General features: G+C 39.4%; 1 protein-coding gene across 1 annotated transcript in view; it reads right to left on the bottom strand.

Moving 5' to 3' along the window:
• Positions 1-21,781, bottom strand: part of HERC2 (HECT and RLD domain containing E3 ubiquitin protein ligase 2) — a 248,076-nt gene that overhangs the window by 101,502 nt on the left and 124,793 nt on the right. Inside the window, exons 24-39 of the mRNA XM_080809534.1 lie at positions 17,918-18,088; positions 17,422-17,525; positions 16,211-16,361; positions 13,835-14,049; positions 13,420-13,552; positions 13,193-13,320; positions 12,905-13,100; positions 10,201-10,334; positions 9,508-9,681; positions 9,293-9,429; positions 9,019-9,170; positions 8,086-8,277; positions 5,640-5,827; positions 4,322-4,514; positions 2,415-2,597; positions 334-515 (exon numbers count right to left, since the gene is read on the bottom strand). Of these exons, the coding sequence (XP_080665660.1) occupies positions 334-515; positions 2,415-2,597; positions 4,322-4,514; positions 5,640-5,827; positions 8,086-8,277; positions 9,019-9,170; positions 9,293-9,429; positions 9,508-9,681; positions 10,201-10,334; positions 12,905-13,100; positions 13,193-13,320; positions 13,420-13,552; positions 13,835-14,049; positions 16,211-16,361; positions 17,422-17,525; positions 17,918-18,088 (2,633 nt within the window). The remainder of the gene's footprint in view (positions 1-333; positions 516-2,414; positions 2,598-4,321; positions 4,515-5,639; positions 5,828-8,085; positions 8,278-9,018; positions 9,171-9,292; positions 9,430-9,507; positions 9,682-10,200; positions 10,335-12,904; positions 13,101-13,192; positions 13,321-13,419; positions 13,553-13,834; positions 14,050-16,210; positions 16,362-17,421; positions 17,526-17,917; positions 18,089-21,781) is intronic.

Consider the following 21,781-nt stretch of genomic DNA (forward strand, 5'->3'; position numbering starts at 1 on the left):
AAGTAAATCTTTTCAGCTTAATTCTTCTAAAGACAATTATACTACAACTCCTATGAGGCACTTAAGAGCAGCTGGCAGGACTTATCACTTCAAAGAAAAGCAAGTCAACTACAGTTTAGCAACTTAATCAATTTAAAATAAAAAACTTCAGCCCCTTGCACTAGAAAATCTACTTTGGGTTGGTTCCAGTTCTTTTTTGCACTCATTATCATTATTGAGTACTGGCACCTAATTATAATGACTAGGAGCATGGGTATCTTGATGCCACCTCTTAAGAGGGTCATACAGTCCCAAAACTCACACTGAGCAGGATCAGCCCAGCAGCATAATTACCTGCCGCTGCAGTGAGGCAGCAGTGAAAGGTGCATGTCCCTCCACGACCTTCATAAGCAGGGCAATCCACTGTGGGGAGCTGAGGGCAGCACACATGTGTGGCGTAAGGGCAATGCTCCGTACAAAGCCCAGCGTGCACCAGCTCCGGTGCTGTTCCCGGCACACCAGCCTGTTTGGGGAAGCTGCCAGAGTGAAACAAACTAGCTTGGCACCAAATTTCTAGAAATAAATACTCAGTACAATCTACACTTTTAATTTACTTAACATGTTATTTTCAAAAATAACCTACTTCACAAATATATTACAATTTCACTCATTCAAAGTAAGAGCAATGGGAAAGACCCTGCAGTTAGCTCAAGGAACACTTTACAACACTCTTAAAGCCTTTAAAGTATGTGAGTAACTCAAACCAGTCAAGAAGTTTCAAGTACTTTTTATTTCTAGACAGTAAGAAAATGACTCACTATTCAAATAGCAGTCACCAGTAAGTAAGAGTGTACCAGTTACACTCTTACTTACCAGTAAGAGTGTATCTTGTATATTTTTTATAACCTCATGTGTTTTAAATATCTCCCATCATCTTGTTTACATTTAATCTGCACCACAAATCTCCAATCCAAGTTTAAGAATTCTGCATTAATAGAACAAGACTAGGAGGCTTTCATGAGGTTTATCTAGTTTGACTGATGCAACTGACCCTATCTGCTCCTCCTGGCTTCCAGGTCTCCTCTCAATGGGCACCCCAAGCTTCCACTCTTTCCTGGCAGAGGCCCACCTGCCAGGGCCCAGCTCTCCTGCTCTCTAGGCTCCCAGGAGCACTGCCTTCAGACACATGTTAATGCCTGCACTCAATCACACACACACAGTCACACCCTTAACCACAATTATACATGCTCATTCTCATAGCCACTGATATACTCACACATAATCACTCGTAATTACTCATAAACAAACATACCCATAATTAGTCATCCACTTCACACTCACACCTGTAGCCACTCAAATACTCTGTCTCACTCAGAGACAAACTCTCACACATTCACACCCAGACTCACATACCCTCAAGCACTCTCACATTTACACACGCACTCACTCTTCCCACTTCATCAACTCATTCTCTTCACACTCACATACAAATATTTCAGTGGGTTGAACTCTATCTCCCAGAATTCCATGTTCACCCAAAACCTCAGAATGTGACCTTATTTATAAGTAAGTTCTCTGCATATATACTTAAAGTAAGGATTCAGATGATTCACGGTGGACCTTAAATTCAATGAAAGTCTTTATAAAAGGCAGAAAAGGACACAAAGAGACACAGGGAATTCCTTTGTGTGAAAATGAGGCAGAGCCTGGAGTGCTGTGGCCTCAAGCCAAGACTGCCTGGAGCTACCAGAAGCTGGGAAGAGACAAGAAAGGATCCCCACCTGAAGTCTCTGAAGGGAACGCAGCCCTGCCAAAACCTTGATTTTGGGCTTCTGGTCTCCAAAAATGTGAGGCTCCATAACTCTGTTATGGGCTGAACTATTTCCTCCCCCTCCCTAAAATAGTTAACCCTAGTATCTCAGAATGTAACTTATTTGGAAATGGGGCCATGGAAGATGTAATTCGTTTAGAAGAAGTTAAACTAGATTAGGGTGGGTCCTAATCCAATTATGACCAGTGTCCTTTAAAAATGTGAGATTTGGAGACAGACACATACACAGGTGAAGATGAGGGCAATAATCTACAACAAAGGAATGCCAAAGATTGCCAGCAAACTACCAGAAGTTAGGCTAGAGGCCTGGAACAGATCCTTCCCTCAGAGCTCTCAGAAGGAACCAGCCTTGCTGACACCTTGATCTTGAACTGCTAGCCTCCAGAACAGGGAGAAAAAATTTTAGGCCACCCAGGTGTACAGTACTTTCATGTGGTAGCCCAAGCAAACCAACCAACTGTGCAGTAAGTTGTTATGGCAGCCCTAGGACACTAGTACACATGCACACTCACCCATGTGCACATACCCACTCACATACACACATGCACACACACCAAATTCATAGCCCCAGTACTCTGCAGGCCCACAACTATTCATTGCATACATGTCTTGTCCGTCGTTCCACTTTCCACTAGCATTCGCAGCAGTCCACACAGGGTCTTGGTGGCTTCGCTCTGCATGATTTCAGCGTGGACTCCAGCAGAGAGACAAAGAGTTTGCAATAAATTAACAGTACTGGTAAGCATCATTGCAGTGGGATGAATGTTCCTTTCAATTTGTTCAGCTTCTGGAATAAAGAATCAAAATAAGAACCTACACTCCCCAATAGAACTGGAAAATGTCCCTGCATGTAATTTAAGGGATTTTAATAACCCAGTCTTCTAAGGAATTTCATATCATAATTTTTACTGTGGAAAGGAAAATGGCTCTTTATAAGAAAAGATGGCATTCAGAATGCACTAAACACCCCAATCATCTCTGTCCCCACCTTCCTCGAAGAGAATAAGCCTTCTAAATTAGACTTTACTTTTTTAAAACAATCTCTGCACATAGCTCAGAAGCACTATAACAATCTCGAGGATTATACTCTTTTTTTTTAAATTTTTTTATTTTAATAAACATATAATGTATTTTTATCCCCAGGGGTACAGGTCTGTGAATCACCAGGTTTACACATTTCACAGCACTCATCATAGCACATACCCTCCCCAATGTCCATTTCCCCACCACCCTCTCCCATCCCCCCTCCCCCCAGCAACCCTCAGTCTGTTTCTTGAGATTGAGTCTTTTATGGTTTGTCTCCCTCCCAATCCCATCTTTCCATTTTTTCTTTTCCTACCTCCCCCAACCCCCCCCCCGCCTTGCATCTCCACTTCCTCATATCAAAGAGATCATATGACAGTTGTCTTTCTCCGATTGACTTATTTCGCTAAGCATGATACCCTCTAGTTCCATCGAGGATTATACTCTTTTAGAAAGACAACTTATCAAATGTCAAGAGCTGCTTGCTAACAAGCTAGCTATGCCCTGGCTGAAGATGGAAGTGTCCGAGCCACGGAGAGGAACAAGAGGCTCATGCATCCAAGGCACTGACTTTCTGACAAGGAGGCACATAATAGCAGAGCGACAGTTCTTTCACTTAGCCAGCTCTGCTCAGGCCTGACTTCCCTGAGTGAAAGCAAAACCAGTCCTGACTATCTACATGTGACTCCAGGTTTCACATATGGTACTCCCAACAGCCCCAAAAGGCAGGCATCACCTGTTCACATCTGAGGGGGCCTGGACCCCAACAAGTGACATGGATGGAACATAGCCTTTTCTACTCTCCACACCACCCATTCTCTACTGAGCTCAGCCTCTCAGGTTTCTTCCCCTGACCATACAAATGACTTCCAGAGCCTGATCATGCAGTGCATACAGCCAGCACCTGAGCCCTGAGAATCAGCCCCGGCCTCCTGGACAGTCTCACCGAGACCAGCTGTGGGAAGCTTCATTCATATAACCCAATGTTTGTTGGACACATCTAAAAATGTCATGAAATCCTCCTCCCACAAGCTTGGATCTCCTTAGATAGGATTTCACTTTCTGGGTTCACCCCAAATTCTCACCTCTAGCTTCTTTAAGGCAATACAGTACTAAGTCCACATTATTCCTAGACCACCAGGCACTGGCTCACCACCTCACACACAGATTCAGGCCAACCAAGAAGGTCCGCCAGAGGTGAAGACATAGCCAGCCCTACACTGCCAAACCCTACTGCACTGTCCCCAAAGGGAGCAAGAGAGTCAATTCAGCTAGGCTGCCAGTTACCAGATCCATGCTTTGAACCCCTGCATCAGAATCACCTGGGGCTTATTTAAACTGAACTTCGGGGTCAAGTCCAAAACTACAGACCACAGTCCACAGCTGAGTCCTAACACTGTTCTCATTCCCAAATGAAAAGGATGGCCAGCTGCCATTAGCACACAACTTGCCAGGCTGCCCCAGACTAAACAGCCCCAAGGCACTGACCAGAGTCATCCTCTGTGTCCGAGTCCTCTGCTGAGGGCTGTGTGGAGGTCGGCAGCTCTGCCAATTTCAGGTCATACTTCCCCTCCTTCCCCATCCTGTAGGAGTTGGTGCTGCCTGTGTCCCACTGGACCCTGATCCATCCGTCCTCTCCCAGTTCACCAATCACACGGCCAAGACCAGGAGGAGGTCCATCCTGAGGAAGCCAAAACAAAGATTAGTTAAGAGGGCATATGCCTATTCTATCACACAGACAGAGCCTGTAAAGACTGTCATGTTACTGTGCACAGGCTTTGTGCCCACAGATTGCTCCAAACCCACCTGCACCATGCACAGCTCGCATATTACCTTAAATCAAACATCAGGAAATAACTTGCTCATGCTCTTTTACCAAAAAGCTAAGTGGGAAAAGCAACATCTCAATTAGCATCCTCCCTAAGTGAATGCAGAGATGAGGCTTTCCAGTCTAGTCCCAGTGCCCTGTTCCTTGGTTTTTTCAGTCCCCCCACAGGGCTTCGAAAGAGCAGAAACCTGAAACAAACACCTGCATCTCCTCAATTCCTCTTATTCAGTCTTCCCTCTGGAACCTAAAATGGAAACCCTGTCTCTCATTTCCATGAGTGAAAGCTGTTTTTAGGATGCTGCTACCTGTTCCAGAACACTTCTGAGATAATTCTGATGAGGCCCATGCTTAAAAAATGAAGTTGAGAAAACATAGAGATGACAAAAACACTACACTGTAGGAAGGTGAGCACTGTCCTTCATTAGTAACTATGGTAATGACACAGATACCAGTCCCCACAATCTCTACCCCATGAGACCTGACAGAAGCTTGGAAGTGATTTGCTACAAGGAGAAACAGAAATGGCCACTGCCTAACTGGTACACCTAAAACTGCAAGGTTGGGGCACTTAAGGGACACATGGCCATATCAGCTCCCAGAGGCAGCACGTGGGTTTTTCTGCCTCACAGCTTTCAGCACTGTTACTAAGATGCGGTTTGCTCTCTCCTGCTTACTCGTGCTCCTACTCTGGGCTGCCCCTCAAATTGAGCCCACGCCAAGGAGTTTCCTGAAAACAGCCGTTACCCTTTGAAGACCTGATCCTACCTGAGGTGCCCCTATAGCCACTGTTACTCTCTACTTGTTTTGACTCCATTTGCCTGTCCACGAACTAACTACATCACCAACTACGTCATCTGTCAATTGCATTTGGCCCTAAGTTAAGGTAGTTATTCATTCCAATTTCCACGCACTAATAGCATGCAAGTAAGGGCAGTGACTAAGGGTGTCGCTAATGTGTTTAAACTCAAATCTGAGTACCTGATCACCCCATTTCCAATCAACACCTCTCATGACCCTGGTTCCAATCTTCATCATGGCAGCCAGTTCTGGCCCTGAAACTGGAAGCTGCACAGGAGCCGTTTCCTTCCTTGTCTCTTCCAAAACTGTAGCAGAAGCTCCTCGCGCAGAAGCATTCATATCCTCTTCAACATTATCACAACTAGGACCTATCAGAACATCAAACACAGCAGCTGAGATAGTAAGTAGTTACAACTTCCTAATCTTAATAAATTTTTTCAAAACTTAGTAAGTACTGAAGATAATTTTTAAGAATCTATAGTGTATACTGTATTATTTTATCAATACAGTAAATACCATGAAAGATTTATTGATGAGAATTTAAAATGGCAAAAGAACCAAGTATATAAATATGTATCAGAACATATAAAAGATAAGAAACAAGTAACAGAGACATTTACTCTACTAGGAATTATGCCCCTCCTCAAAAAAGGCAAAATAATTAAGTTAGAAAAACTCTCATCACATATTTTTATTAGAATAGAAAAACAAAAGATAACCATCTAAATGTCTAACAATGAGAAACTAACCAACTTTAATTATGGTACCATGCAAAAAAGAGCTAAGCCAGCAGGCCTGATACTGCTATCCTTAGGAAGGGCTGCTTGCAAGGTAGCCTTCAGCAGGCATCTGGGAACCTGGAGTTCAGGAGGGCTCCCACCCTTCCCTAACTGGTAAGAGACCTCACTGTGCCTGAACTGTTGGCACAACTTGGTCTCTGCTGAAACCTGCTTCCTTCTGGGAATCTAGAACTTGCATTACATGCCAGGCCCCAGTACAAACTCTCTGAACTTTCTCGGCAGACATTTCGTACATGTATTCACAACTCTTTGCCGAGGGAATGGAGTTCATCCTGTGTGATTCTACTAGGAAAGGACTTGTGTCAGTTTCTCCCAGACTTTTCCCACGTGCCCTTCCCTTCACTGATGTTGCTTTCTAGTCTTTTACTGTAGTCAATCTTAGCCCTCAGTATGACTATACACTAAGTCTCCTCACAAATCATTGAATCTGGGAGTGGTGTTAGGGACCCTGGCACAGGGATGGCAGCAATGGGATACTTTAGAACAACCCTAACTTGCTGAAATACTGCAAAAGGGCTGTTTGGTAAAAGGAAGAATGAAGGGGTACAGCATGATGAATATTTGGTCCCTAATTGCTGTGAAATCATCTACAGTATAAAACAGAAGTTGAGGGCGCCTGGGTGGCTCAGTGGGCTAAAGCCTCTGCCTTCAGCTCGGGTCATGATCCCGAGGTCCTGGGATCGAGCCCCACATCGGGCTCTCTGCTCAGCGGGGAGCTTGCTTCCCCCACCCCCCCCCACCCCCCCCGCCGCGTGCCTCTCTGCCTGCTTGTGATCTCTCTCTGTCAAATAAATAAATAAAATCTTTAAAAAAAAAAAAACAGAAGTTGAGCTATCAGCTACAAGAAGAAAAATTTAGGAACAGATTTTTAAATAGTAAAATTTAACCCTAGGAGTCAGCATGCTGGATTCCCTTGGCTGCTTTTGGCCTTACTGGCTAATGTTGGTTGGAGGGGTTGGGGGGAGCAACAGAGCCCAAGTAACTCCTTCAGTCTTTGTTCTTCCAAGGGGGAGGAAAAGGTGCCCAAACATTCCCAAAGGTGGGCTTGGTGGGTCAAAAATGTACAAAGTTCATGATCCTCTCTCCTCCAAAACAGAGAAAAAAAGGTTATTCAATTCCCAGGGCTGGAACAAAGCTTTAGATAAAGTAAAGCTTTTCCCCAGTTTTACTGGGGCAAAAAATATTCTTTCTTCAGCCCACCCAGTGGGTGCCTCAGTGAGGCCCTAAGAAGAACAGGGGTAGCATTCCAGGAAGGTTCTCCCCTGGCAGCTATAATGTTAACCCTGCAAATGCCAAATTTACTGTAAAGGGCTTGAATACATTCGTAATAAGAAAAAAGGAGAACTTTTTTCCAAGTGGTTTTGTATTTTGTGACGCTTGTATCTGGATACATACATAAAGTTAATATAAAATATTATAGCTTATAATTTCTTCTATGAAAGAAAAATAACCCTGATCAAGGAAAACCATATTAAAAAAGCTAAAAATTGTATTTCATTTATATGAAATACCCAGAATAGGAAAATCCAGAGATAAAAAGCAGATTTGTTGTTGCCAAAAGCTGGGGGAGTGGGAAATCAGGAATCACCACTAAAGAGGTATGGCTTTCCATTTTGGGTGACAAAAAAGTTACAGAACTAGATAATAGTAATGTTTGTACAACATTATGGATGTGTTTAATGCTACTGAATGATAAAGTTGTTAAAAGGGTAAATTTTATGTTATTTTTATTTTACAATCTTAAAAAAAGGTTTATAAAGAGAGAGAAAGACATGAAGGAAAAATCCTGACATTTTCATAAACGACTTAAGGCAGTGCCAACGTACCAATAAGCCGAAGTGCTGTCTGTGTGAGGGCGAGTGTGCCAGAATTCAGCAGGAGGTTCAGGTTGTTCGCACCATGCTGCAGGGTGAGCATACTGAGCATAACTAAGAGAAAGCGAGCTTGTGGGGTCGTCCCCAGGCTTGGTCCTGATGGATTCTCATTGGTAATGGTTTGTAGGGGGACAGGTTGGATACCTAAAAAGCATTGGCACCCACATAAATTTCTTGTGTGAAAATAAAAGCACACATGATGCTAAAAGCAGTAGCAATTTTTAAAAATTTCTGTTTTTCAGTGGGTTTCCAAAGTATATGGACATCAGGCAGCTGTGTGTTACTTTGTAATAATCCTACCACCATCAATCCACATATAGCCATTTTCCATTGTCTGTAAAACTTATCACCTGCTCCTCTAAATGTCTCTGGTGGCTTATTCATTTCATTTCAAATATAGGAGTCATATTTCACTTCTCTTCCACAAGACCAATCCTAGCATTTCTCTGCAGGTACTTACACTATCCAAGAAATTAAGTATTAATACAGGATATACACTTTAGGGCATATGGTATCAATGATACACATGAAAATGTTAGAATGTAAAAGCTTAATATTACAATACTACAATATTGTGTCTTCCGCTGAATTCTGAAAGTTTTGTTTAAAATTTGAGAAAGCTTAAAGCAGCTTAATTATTCAATGTACCCCTGTAACAAATACACTATATAGCTAAATTGAATTTGAAAAAAAAATTTTTAAGATTATTCTTCTAATGTACAAAGTTGTTAAAGTCTTCTCAAAGAGCAAAAATCAGCATCTGCAAGTTTCTACAACATATAATTAAGAGTCAAACTATAAAATAATGCTAATGTGATCACTGACATTACATTAATAGCAACCTTAAAACAGCCTTTGAAGCATCAGATTTCTTTTTCAACTCACCAAGCTCCTTAAATTTGGCATTTGCATCCATCAAAACATTTCGAATATTCTGAACAGCCCAAGCATACAGCTTGCCAAAAGTTACTTCCAGTAGCATCCGATTAAAAGGTGGGATTAAATCAACATCCTTTAAACAATCTGTAAGGGGTTCCCTTTCAAACAAAGATAAAGAATATTACTTAGAATACTGCCAGATTTAATTTTAACTTCAGTAGAATAATGCTTTGTTGCCACAGTTTCCCTTAATTAAGAAACAAATGTTATGAAGTTTTACCCTATATCAATCCCCTCAGGAATAAGTCTTTGCCATCCACAGAACATAGCATACTGTACAGATGGAAGTAAGAAATTTTTGGTTGCCAGTTTTAAAATTGTATCTATCCCCTCCAGACGAACCTCTGCTCTCTCCAACTGTAAAACATGAATGCATACAGTTAAGTGTTGTGTATATTATCCTATGCAGAGAAGAATGTTCTTAGCAAATTTTACCTGTTTTAATAGGCACTTTCTCATTTTTTCCACATCCACTGGCTCTTCCTTAAGGGCAAATTCTGCAATTGTACTGAGGAGTGCAGACTGTGGATAAAGACCCTGAACGTTCTGCTTCAACCATTTGTATTTGTGAACACCTGTAACTGTACTCAACAGCGGCTGCCATTTATCCTGACAAAGGAAAACCATTTTCACCATTAGCTTACCTTACTGATATTAGTATGTGCTTTAAAATACTTATTCAAATAAAATATAAATAAATGCAAATAGGTTGAAATTGGTAAAATACTTTATGTTTAATAAGTAATTTATGGCAAAAATAACTATGCCATAAATAAGCTTATAAATGAATTTATAATCTCTATAATTATGTACCTTGGAACAGACAAACATGGCATCCAAAGTTTAATTATCAACCATATTAATAGCCTAAGACACCAGGACAGTTTCTGGAGCAAAGTATACATTCAGCAAATGAATGGTAAATGAGTAATGATACAATGTACCACTAAACACAAAAGCAAACACTTTTCCAGCTATCAATCTGACCAGGACACCGTAAGTGTGACTTGGAATGTCACCCATACTTTCAGTAACCCATTACACTCTCTGTCCAACAGATAATCAAGGAAAAAGTGTTTCTCTGTTTCTTTGTTTCAGCCAGCCTCAATACCATAGAAAATGCTTCACCTTAGGTGATTTAATTGTAATTGGTCTTTTGTCCACATTTATAGGACTGTGAGGCAAAATGCAAGCTTCTTCTAAATCACTCTCTTCATTTCCAATTTTTTCTTCATCATCAGTAGATTCTGGCTTCTTTGGAACTATGATTAAAAACATCATTTATTATAATAATCATTTACTTAAACACAATTTTAAATTAAGATATATTAAATATGCATGAAGCCAAAGGACTTGAATATTTTACCCAAACAAATACGTAAATATCACTGTCAAGTGAAATGCTCAAGTAACGAAAAGTAAAAACCATCATGATTATTTTCACATGACATTCAATAATAATACTCTGCCACTTCACATCATGAACAGAAAGGCAGTGAGAGTGCTATGATGGGGCAGATCCTATAGAAAGGGAAGCTCAGGAGTCAGCAAACATTTTCTTAAGGACCAGATGGTGAATATTTTAGTCTTTGCTGGCCATTCAGTCCATTGAAAATACTCAATTCTGTTGTTGCAGAATGAAAAGCAGCTAACTTTATTTATGGATGCTGGAATTTAAACTTCATATAATTTCCATGTATCAAGCATATTATTCTCTTGATTTAAAAAAAAAAATTTTAAATGCAAAACTAGTCTTAGCAGTAGACAGTAGACAGCGGCAGTAGACAGCAAGCAGCAGGCTACTTTTGTCCCCAGACCATAGCTTGCCCACTCTGGACCAGTGCAATGACTCTCTCACCATTGTGTAAGTGAATTAAGTGGATGCTTTTTATTTACTATGTTAGACTCTTTAATTAGGGAAATTTCTATTGAATTTGCAATGTGATATGTATTGTCACTTCCGTATTTTTGCTCCCTTTCAAGATTTTAGTCTATTTCTTCTCAGCATATAATATAATAAGCACATAATTAATAATACACCTGGACAGTAAAACACTAACATAGCAGGTCTGGGTTGCCCAAACCCTGCACATTCCCAAGAAAGACTGTTCCTTCAGCACTTGGCCAGCTCCTATGAACTGAGCTCTGAGTCCTTGGCATGTTCTGCCTGAGAAGAGTGTTTCTGTATGCCTGAGATCTGGGGCCATATTTTCCAGTGTGACCAGAGAGTTTATGCTAATGATGGGACTTACGGTTCTCACCTGTTTCCACTGTGGAGGCTGAAGTCTTTAGTAACTGAGAGCACCCATGCAGGTGAGCATCCCTGCCTGACGGCCCTTCACACGTTGTCTCTCACTGCTGATAGAACTAAGCAAGGCTCTGTGCAGCTCCACTGGAAGCTTAGGCCCAGTTTCCTTTGGATGTCCCTCAATGCACCTTTCCTTTTACTAATTCTAACTTGTATCCTTTCATAATAAACCATAACTCTGAGTTTAACAGCTCTTCTGAGTCCTATGGGGCCAGTGAATCATTAAATTTAAGGGTGCTCTTGGTAACCTTAACACAGCACCAGTAATACTGATCATTTATAAGTTATTTAATTTTCTTTAAAAAAAAAAAAAAAAGCTTCAAACTTCACACAACTAAATATTTAAACCCAAAACAAGAAACTTTAAGAGGTGACAATGTGGGGTCAGAACATCATTCTCCCTCAAGCTGAGATGGCCATCTCCCAGACTGTGCCTCTGCCGTGAGGATCTCAGAAGCATTCTTACCATGATTTCCTGACCAAGAGCATCTCTAGGGTTTAGGCAAATTATTGTGGCTTAAATGTTTGCTCAAGAACAATCAATTCAGAAAAAAAAAAAAATCAATTCAGGATAGCTTCTAACACAACTTAATCTTTCCTGACATCATTGTTCATAACATCCATTTAAAACTCAGTAATTAAAAAAAATTCAGTAACTAATATTGTTTAATAAGCTGATCTGTGAATAAATTAGTATAATTCATAAGAATACAATCAGAAATTCCTGTAGACATATTTATAATCACAATTAACCAAGTTCCAAAGTATTTTATGTACTTATACTCAGATTCTGATTATTTAATACAAAGTCTTTTCCAGATCCCAGCAACTGTTTAGCTGCTGCCTGAAAATATTAGTAACTCTTCTAGCCTTTTTTTTTTTTTTTTAAAGATTTTATCTATTTATTTGACAGACAGAGATCACAAGTAGGGAGAGAGGCAGGCAGAGAGAGAGAGGAGGAAGCAGGCTCCCTGTTGAGCAGAGAGCCCGATGCAGGGCTTGATCCCAGGACCCTGGGATCATGACCTGAGCCAAAGGCAGACGCTTAACCCACTGAGCCACCCAGGCGCCCCTCTTCTAGCTATTTTTAAGACAATTCCCCATATATCAGAATACTCAATATTTCCAAAGGAAAAACATTTCTTTACAAGAATGGCAAGATTAACTACAAAATTAAATGTTTCCATAAATCTCATTTACCAGGACAAGTGATTAAAAAAAAAACAACTTCCTTTTCCCCATCAATTTAATAAAGCTTACAGTATTTACCTTCTTCAATAACAACTTACTAGGTACCAAATCATAACACCCTCAATCCCAAAGTTGCACTGATGTCTTGGAAAAATAAGCAGGATCTGTATATTTAATCATAAATACACATAACAAATATTATGGCAGTTGTGGAAATCCACATGTACTGACCAGCAGTGAAGAGCATCACTCAAATCACTCAAATCACACACTCAGCTATATGTGGGCAAACCACACACCTTGACAGCACTTTCCTACCTTTTACATTCTTACCTCTCTTTTTCCTTCGTTCTCGAATTATCTTCTGAGCTATCCTCCTCCAACGGGGCAAAGAACTTAACAGTTTAAACTTGGACATTATAGAGAGATCATTACAAACTGCAGGTCTTAGTTCATTAAAGAGGAATCTCAAACGTTCAATGACTGGAGCACAGACTTCCTTGTAAGAACGACCCTGTTCTTGATGTGTCTACAATGTTAAATATGAAAAGACACCTTAACAACAAATATTTTACCAACAGTCTGCAAAGCACAGAAGAAAGAGAATAAAAATATACTTACCTTAATGAGTGAGCATTTTGCCTGGTAGACAACTCTACAAACATCTACTACTGATTTAGGCAATGTTCTGTGCTTTACTTGCTCAATACCAAGTGTTCCTACATGAACTAAAGATAATGCCACGTGACCTGTAAAAACATTTTTAAAAAGGGGGCAGGGTAAGAATGAATGCATATTGCATGTTAGTCAAAAAATGCACAATATAGCTAAAATATCAAGCTTCATACCTAAATCTTCATGCTTTAAAAGGCAACATAACAGTAAGCGGCCAACCTCTTCCACAGGATGCTCAGGAGGAAATGTGATTGGTGTAGTCAAGTGGCACTGCCTACAATACCTCTCTATCTGACACAGAAAGTCCTGTAACAGAAACAGCTGGAGGTAACTTGAGAGCCATACTAACATGTCATCATGAATTCCAAACTACATGCCACAATTTCTGATGCACTTGCATTCAGCAATCCTTCTAAAACATCACTGGCATATTGCACTGAACCAACCTCCCTACCTCAAAACCAACCCCACAAATAATATGTAAATAAATTAAGTCTATGCTAAGCCAATCAAAGAACATGAACGCGTTCACACATCAATGTCTTAAGGTAAACCAAAGGACACTAAGTGCGGGAAGGCCTCACTCACCTTTACATTGTGATCCTGGATGTTATTATCAGCAATAGCTTGTAGGAATGCCTGGGAATGGTCGCCCAGGGCCCGTCTGTGGGAGCAAAGTCGGGACTTACTGGCAGGAGTGCCCCCAGGAGAGCTACAGTGGTCCTCATCTTTCTCTTCATTGTAGCTATAGTGGATCTGGCTGGTCTGCAGACCTCCAGAGAAGATGGATGACTGAAGCCACTCTAGAAAGTTCATATGAAAACATTAAAAAGAAACTTGATTGCACTATTCAGAAATAAATATTGAAATAAAAGATAAAGAAATGAATAGCTGATGTACAAGGAGAAATTTCATATCATTCATATTAAAGAGCCACATATAACATATTTTCAGAAACTGGCTTATAATTCCTATATCTACAGGAAAACAGGTAACACTTCTTGTTCTTCACTACATCTTAAGCATGGTGTCAGAACTCAGTGTAACAGTTTCAGTACAACATTTACTTAGATACCTGGTCAAGCATGGAGCTGACAGATTCCACAGATACTGTGTGAAGACTGGGGCTTTGCATTCTAACAGGGAGAGCACGATTTGGGCAACATTTACAGAAGTAATCATTCAACTTGAACTGGGATAACTGCTACAAAGTACTACAGTAGGTACAGCATTGAGACCTCCACTATTCAAATATTCAGTTAGAGGATTTGCTGTGGAAGCGACAACTGAGCTGAAATCTAGATAAAGACAAAAACACTGAGCATCCAGATAGAAAAACAGCACAGGAGAAAGGATCTACAAAGAAAAATATGGTCAAGGCAGGCCATATTTCCCTAGAACATTAAACCAGTAACAAAAATGAGCAACTACTAGACATACAACACAGGATCTTAGTAAGACACAGATCCTTGGGAGGCTGGAGATCCAGTGGACTATAAAGGAAACTGTGTGTGGCATGGCCAGACCTTCACGAACATGCTATTCCTCAGTGCAAATGTGAATGCTCATTCTAACTGCTATAATAACTAGAGTAAAGGTTCACCAAAAAAATGAAAAGTCAGTTTGTACATTGCTACAAAGTTTTTTCAGTGACTTGTGTTATCAAAATAATCCTCTAAAACCCAAGCAATCAAATGTGGATATACTCAACATTCTTTTACTGGAAATTTGGATGTTAGAGCATTCAGGAGCATTCTCCAAAGTGTCACATTAATTGTAAAACACAAATCTGATCATGACCATCCCTGGTTCTCCACATTTAGAACTCTACCCCCTCCTCCACTCAAAGATACTGTTGTAAAGGTATCTTCTGACGTCCTAGAGTGGATTAGACCCCCTCCACTAGGGCCCACAGCACCTTCTGCTCTCCTCTACTCTGACTCTTCTCATTTCCCACCCTCCTTGCTGATTTAGAAGAAGCCTATCTTTCCCACAGTACAAGTCTCTGAGGGAGAGGATGAGTCTAACCCTCATCCTCTCCGCCCTTAGAAGCTCTGTAGGCAGCAAAATGCCCAGCATGCACACCAAGGGCTTGCTTCAGATGGCTGGGCTGACCAGGTACCAAGTCCATCCTGCCCTCCAGCCTTCTCTCCTGACAGTGCACATATACAAGCAACTGGAAGCCCTGATTTTTTTCAACAATGCTCCTCACACACATGTGTTTCTGCCCAGAAGGTTCACACATCCAGTTTGGTGGGACTCCCAATTTCATGATTCCTCCACCTCTGATGGGGCTTTCCTCCCCATCAGAACCACTTACAAATGTCTCTATTTTATCTTCTGTCACCCTGCGTACTGAATTATTATACTGTCTGGCTCATGATCACACAAAAAGCACCTAAAGGCAGAGATGTGTTTAATTCCATGTCTAATACACTAAGCACCTAGCAAAGTAACTCATAAGTATTTACTCAATAGATGCTTGGCGGATGGTTGGTAGACAGAGAAATCTACAAATACACAAAGACAACTTTAATCCATTTACATGGAGAAATTTTATAACTTTCGGTGATTAAAAAGGTTGCAATCCTAATATATATTTGATTTGAGTCTAGTAAAAACACAATCCTCAAACAGAATGCTATTCCCAATAGAAATAGCCAATCCATGTCACATGGAGATGACAGCCAAGTTGAGTCCATCTGTCACAGAAGGCAAAAAAGAGCAGGCACAGGATTGATATTCCTATGCACCTGTTAATTTCCTCTGCTGCCATAGGTCATGAGAGCAAATGAAAGCCATTAACATCTATTTCTATTTAATTGGTTAAGTCTCTTAGTTTCACTATCCTTATTTTTACTCACCAACAACTACGTTGATTCTTCATCTCCTATTCTAAATGGCATTTACATCTCAGCTAAAATAACTTGCTAATCTGTTAGCAGAAAGCAAAATTTTTCTTACTGGCACATTCGATCTCAACCGGAGACAGCGGTGTGCTCATAGCTAAATAGGAAGCATGTAATCCGAGAAGCAGGCCCAGATTCCTCTCTGTGTCTATCAGAGGCGAAGAGAGACTTCCCAGATCTGGTATGGTAACAACTTCTTGGTCAGGCTTGGAAAGATAAATTTCATCATCAGTCTGAGAAAATAGGGTTAATTAAAAACATAAAACCAAAAAGAGCATCAGCTTATATCCCTAAATAAGACAAAGTTCCAAAAGGAAGAGAAGCAGGTGATCTAGATACCCTCTTTCTACATCCTATTACAGTGAGCTCATGCTGCTGCCAAAGTAACAGAAGATATAAGCCACGCACACCTTACAAAGCAGACAGTAAACACACAGGTCTACGGTGATAAAACCAAAGCTCAGATAAATAAGTTAGTTAGAGAATTCCTTACAAAATCAAGTAGAAGTTTCCAGAGTGACTGTATAACAATACTTCAGAAAATATACTGAATTGTTATGTGCATAAATAACCCCAAGAAAGACAAAAATATGACAAGGATTGCTGTGAGTAGTGAACTGTGACTACATAAGTGGAAGAAATATACTGATGCTAACAAAAAGGAAACCCAATCAGAAAGAGTTCAAATGAAAATAAACTTTGCTAGTCATACCAGATAATAATTCACAAGCAAAGTCAATCTTTCCCTTCATGAATGCCTTAAGTACTACTACCCATGTGGCGCTTAATAAATTTTATTACTTCTGGATCCATACCTGGAAAACCAATCCCAATACATAAATTCCAAAGGTCATGCATATATAGGACATATTTGTATTCTAAAGAATTATGCTACTAGATAGTTCTTCCCCAAAAAATACATCTCAAGATGGTAAGCCATTTCAAATTTCTACATAAGCTTATAATGAAATTATGAAGACCAAAGGTTAATAAACTCTTTTTTGTGTGCGGAAAATTGTCCACATTTCTTATAATTTAACAATTTTTTAAATAATTTTTCAAGACCAGTCCTTCATAAATCTTAACATGAATAAATGTAAAAAAAAAAAAAAATCTCTAAAGGATCTTCACTTGTGTCACTTAATGACATCTACACCCACCAAAAGGCTCAGCTATCAGTACTTCAGGACAAAAACCACCTATCACAAATATACAGGGAGGATCTGCCCTGATGTCCACCATGATGCCTACTGCACTCAGCCGCACCTCCAGATACTGGCCAACGCAGAAGGCGTGCATCGATTCCCGAGTGTCTTCAAACTGCAAAGCAGCTTCCAAAGCTACCACTGGATCTTCCCCTGCAAACTGAGCTAAAACAAAAAAGGAAAAAAGCATCATTACTTCAGTGCAATTTACCTAGACACCTATAGTAGAAATGTCAAGTAGGAAATAGATCAGGCTGGTTAACTCCAATGTGAGGGTTACCAAAGTATAATGATCCTCTCCCAGAGCTGCTTGGGCCAACTCAGACTTGAAACAAGTTCCAACAAGTGTTGAAACAAACACACACAAAAAAACGCATAAGATGAGAAATTCTTCAAATGTGCTTGAATTCACTGACAGGATAGATACCAAAGTTACCAGCAGATTAAAAGGTGTAGGGGCTGGAACAATACTCAACTAATCACTTAAAAGCCAAATGCTCTGCTCAAAATGGCACATGCTACAACTTTTAACCATGAAGCAGAAAGTGAGACCTTACCAAGAATACTATTTCCTGTTAATGACTGTGTCTGGAAGTCCTTTATATCATACACTTTCCCATCAATCACTGTCCAGAAGCCTCCATCTTTATTGTGGTTCTCCAAATCAGCTTTACGTATCTGTGTCACCTCCTCATTATTTCTACAGTTCTGACCTGTAAAAAATGACTCTGTATATACAGAAACCAAAATCAATGAATCAATAGATCAACAGATAAAACCACTAGAACAAATCATGCAAAAGAACTACAAAGGGAACTAGACAAATCCATAAACATAATGGGAGATTATTATACCTCTTGTTATAAATAATACCACAAACAAAAATTCACTAAAGATATGGAATGATTTATAACAAAACAATATCACCTGAGTGGTATGAATAACAAATCTGACCATATACCAAGCAATAAAGCAAATCTTAAAAATTTTAAAGAAATAAAGCTACAGAGCATATACACTGACTACAATGCAATTAAATTACAAATAGGTAACAAAAATAAAATAAAAATTCTCTATTTGAAAATTATGAAATTATTAAATAAAATTCCCAGAAAAAAATCATTATGGAAAAAAATACAATGGATGATAATGAAAATACTATAGATCAACACATACAGCTAAATATATGTTTGAGGGCATTTATATTTTTAAATATATGTAATCAGAAAAAGGAAAATCTAAAAAGCAAATAAATTAGTAAATACCAAATCAGTAAAATTTTATGAATTCATAATAGGATGAAAGAAAGGAGAGGGTAGGGAAGGGAAGGGAAAAAAATAAAGGAAGGGAGGGAGAGAGGCGGGAGGGAAGTAGGAAATCTCCTCAGTCACTTTTAGAGTACTAAGACACTAACTCAATATTTGAATGAAAAATAATAAATGGAGGTGACTGAGGAGGAGAATCAAGTTAGGATCATGTCCTAGCTGTGCAAACTGTACCTCATGCTAACCAAATAGCTGAGGCCAAGGTTACTAAGGGATATTATACAGGACAGACTGTATATGAACTCCCTGGTCCATCTAAACTGAAGGTGGGGTCACCCTGAATCAGAGGCCTTGGAAGCAATGAAACAAGCAGCACACAGCATGATGACCTCAGACATACTCTAACCAAAATTGAATCCAAATCTGCATCCAAATCTCATCAACCCTATACATATAACCAGCTGTTCAGAGAGAGTGTAACTGATAGACATTAGACTAGAAAAAAGAGAGGGCAATCAACCAAATTCAGAAAATGTACAATTCTCCAGAACAAATGCCCTGTTTAACAAATAAACAGAATGACCAAAGAGAAGGCGAGAAAGGCCTAGAGATATACTATTAATGGAAAAAGAGAGTGGGGGCATATCAACTAAATGTAACATACAAAACATGTTCAGATCCTGATTCAAAAATAAATAAATAAATAAATACGGCATTTTTACGTAATCCAAGAAAACTGAACATGGACTACATGTTACATTAAGGAATCATTATTAATTTTGGACAGAAAATGACATTATGGTTTCCTTACTAAAAAAAGTTCTGTTCATTAACAGGTAATATCTGTCAAAATGTTTTAAAGACATATGCTTTAAAATGATTCAACCATTCATTCAATCAATCAATAAGTGCAGAAGAGGCTAATAATGGCAATATTTCTAAATCCAGGTTCATTATCCTATTCTGCCTACTTTTATCTGTGTTCTCATAATAAACACTATAAAAAAATCACTGTGCTACTACACATTTCTCTAAAAGTCAGAAAAATATCAGATTAAACCTTAAGAAAGAAGAAATAATAAAGACCAGTGTGGCATCACCATAAAGACAGACATTTAGATCAATGGAATAGAATACAGAGCTCAGACATAAATCCTCACATATATGTATGGTCAAATGATTTCATACAAGAGTGCCAAAACCATTCAATGGGGAAAGGACAATCTTTTCCATAAATGGCACTAGGATAACTGAATATCCAAGTGCAAACAAGTAAAGTTGGACCCTTACCTTACATTATACACAAAAATTAACTCAAAATAGATCAAAGAGCTAAATAAAGAGCTAAAACTACAAAATATCAAACTCTCAGAAAAAAAAAAACAAAACAGAAGAAAACTTTCATTACATAGGATTTGGCAATGATGTCTTAGACAAGACACCAAAAGCAAAGGCAACAAAAGAAAAAATAGGTGAGTTGGACTTCATCAAAATAAACATCACAGGACACTATCAACAAGATGAAAAGTCAACCCATGCATAGAAGAAAATAGGTGCAAATCATATATATCCAAAATATATAACAAACTGTAACAAACTCCTACAACTCAGTAACGATAAAACCTGATTCAAAAATAGGAAAAACAGGGGCGCCTGGGTGGCTCAGTGGGTTGGGGCCTCTGCCTTCGGCTTGGGTCATGATCCTAGGGTCCTGGGATTGAGCCCCACATCGGGCTCTCTGCTCCGCGGGGAGTCTGCTTCCTCCTCTTTCTGCCTGCCTCTCTGCCTAATTGTGATCTCTCTCTCTCTGTCAAATAAAATAAATAAAATCTTTAAAAAAAAAAATAGGAAAAACACTTGAATAGACATTTCTCCAAAGATATGCAAAAAGCCAATAAGCACAAGAACAAATGTAGAATATCACTAACCATTAAGGAAAATCAAATCAAAACTACAATGTAACACCATTTCATCACATTAGGATGGCTATTACCAACAAAACCAAAAAAAGGGGCACCTGGGCTCAGTTGTTAAGCATCTGCCTTTGGCTCAGGTCATGATCCCAGGGTGCTTGGGTCAAGGCCCACATCAGGCTCCCTGCTTGGTGGGAAGCCTGCTTCTCCCTCTCCCACTCCCCCTGCTTGTGCTCCCTCTCTGTCAAATAAATAATCTCCAAAAAAAAAAAAAAAAAGAAAGAAAGTATTGTCAAGGATGTGAAAAATTAGAACCCTTTCTTGTACCTTGCTTATGGGAATGTAAAATGGAACAGTGACTATGGAAAACATTATGGTGGGGTTCCTCAAAAAATTAAACATAGAATTACCATATGACTCAGCAATTCCACTTTTGGCTGCATACCCAAAAGAAGTGAAAGCAGAGATTCAGACAGACATTTGCACACCCATGTTCATAAAAGCATTAGTCACACCAGTCAAAAGGTGGAAACAACCCAAGTGTCCATCAACAACTGACTGGTTAAACCATTTCATTTGAAATATTATGAAATATTATTCAGCCTTCAGAAGGAAGGAAATTCTGACATATGCTACAACACAGATGAGCCTTGAAGACATGCTAAGTAAAATAAACCCATTACCAAAGAAAAATACCATATAATTGCACTTACATGACTTACCAAGAGTAATCAAATTCATAGAAACAGAAAGTTGAATGGTGGTTGTCAAGGGCTGAGGGGGAGTGGAGAATGGGGAGTTAGTGTTTAAAGGGTACAGTTTCAGTTAAGGGGAGATGAAAACGTTTTGAAGCTGGATGGTGGTTGCACAATAATGTGAATGTACCTAATGCCATAGAACTGAAAACTTAAAAATGGTTAAAACGATAAGCTTTATGTTATGTATATTCTACCATAGTTTAAAAAAAAAAAAAAAGTTGGGTTTCCACTCTACCTCACTGCCCCCAAATCAAGAGAAATTTTTCACAAAGAACACTACAGATCAAGATGACTACCTGGCAAATTCCACCAATCTTATACATACCCTTCTCAAAAAAAGAAGAGCAAAGAACATTCTCTAACTAACTCTAAGAGATTAACATAACCTGCCTTATCAAAATTTGAATGTCATTTATACTTTTGTACTACCGAATGCATCAGCTTTTCCCAATTAGCTACCATTCTCAACTGACAGATCATAACAG

Source organism: Martes martes (genome assembly GCF_963455335.1).
Source record: "Martes martes genome assembly, chromosome: 7".
Taxonomy (NCBI): Eukaryota; Metazoa; Chordata; class Mammalia; order Carnivora; family Mustelidae; genus Martes; species Martes martes.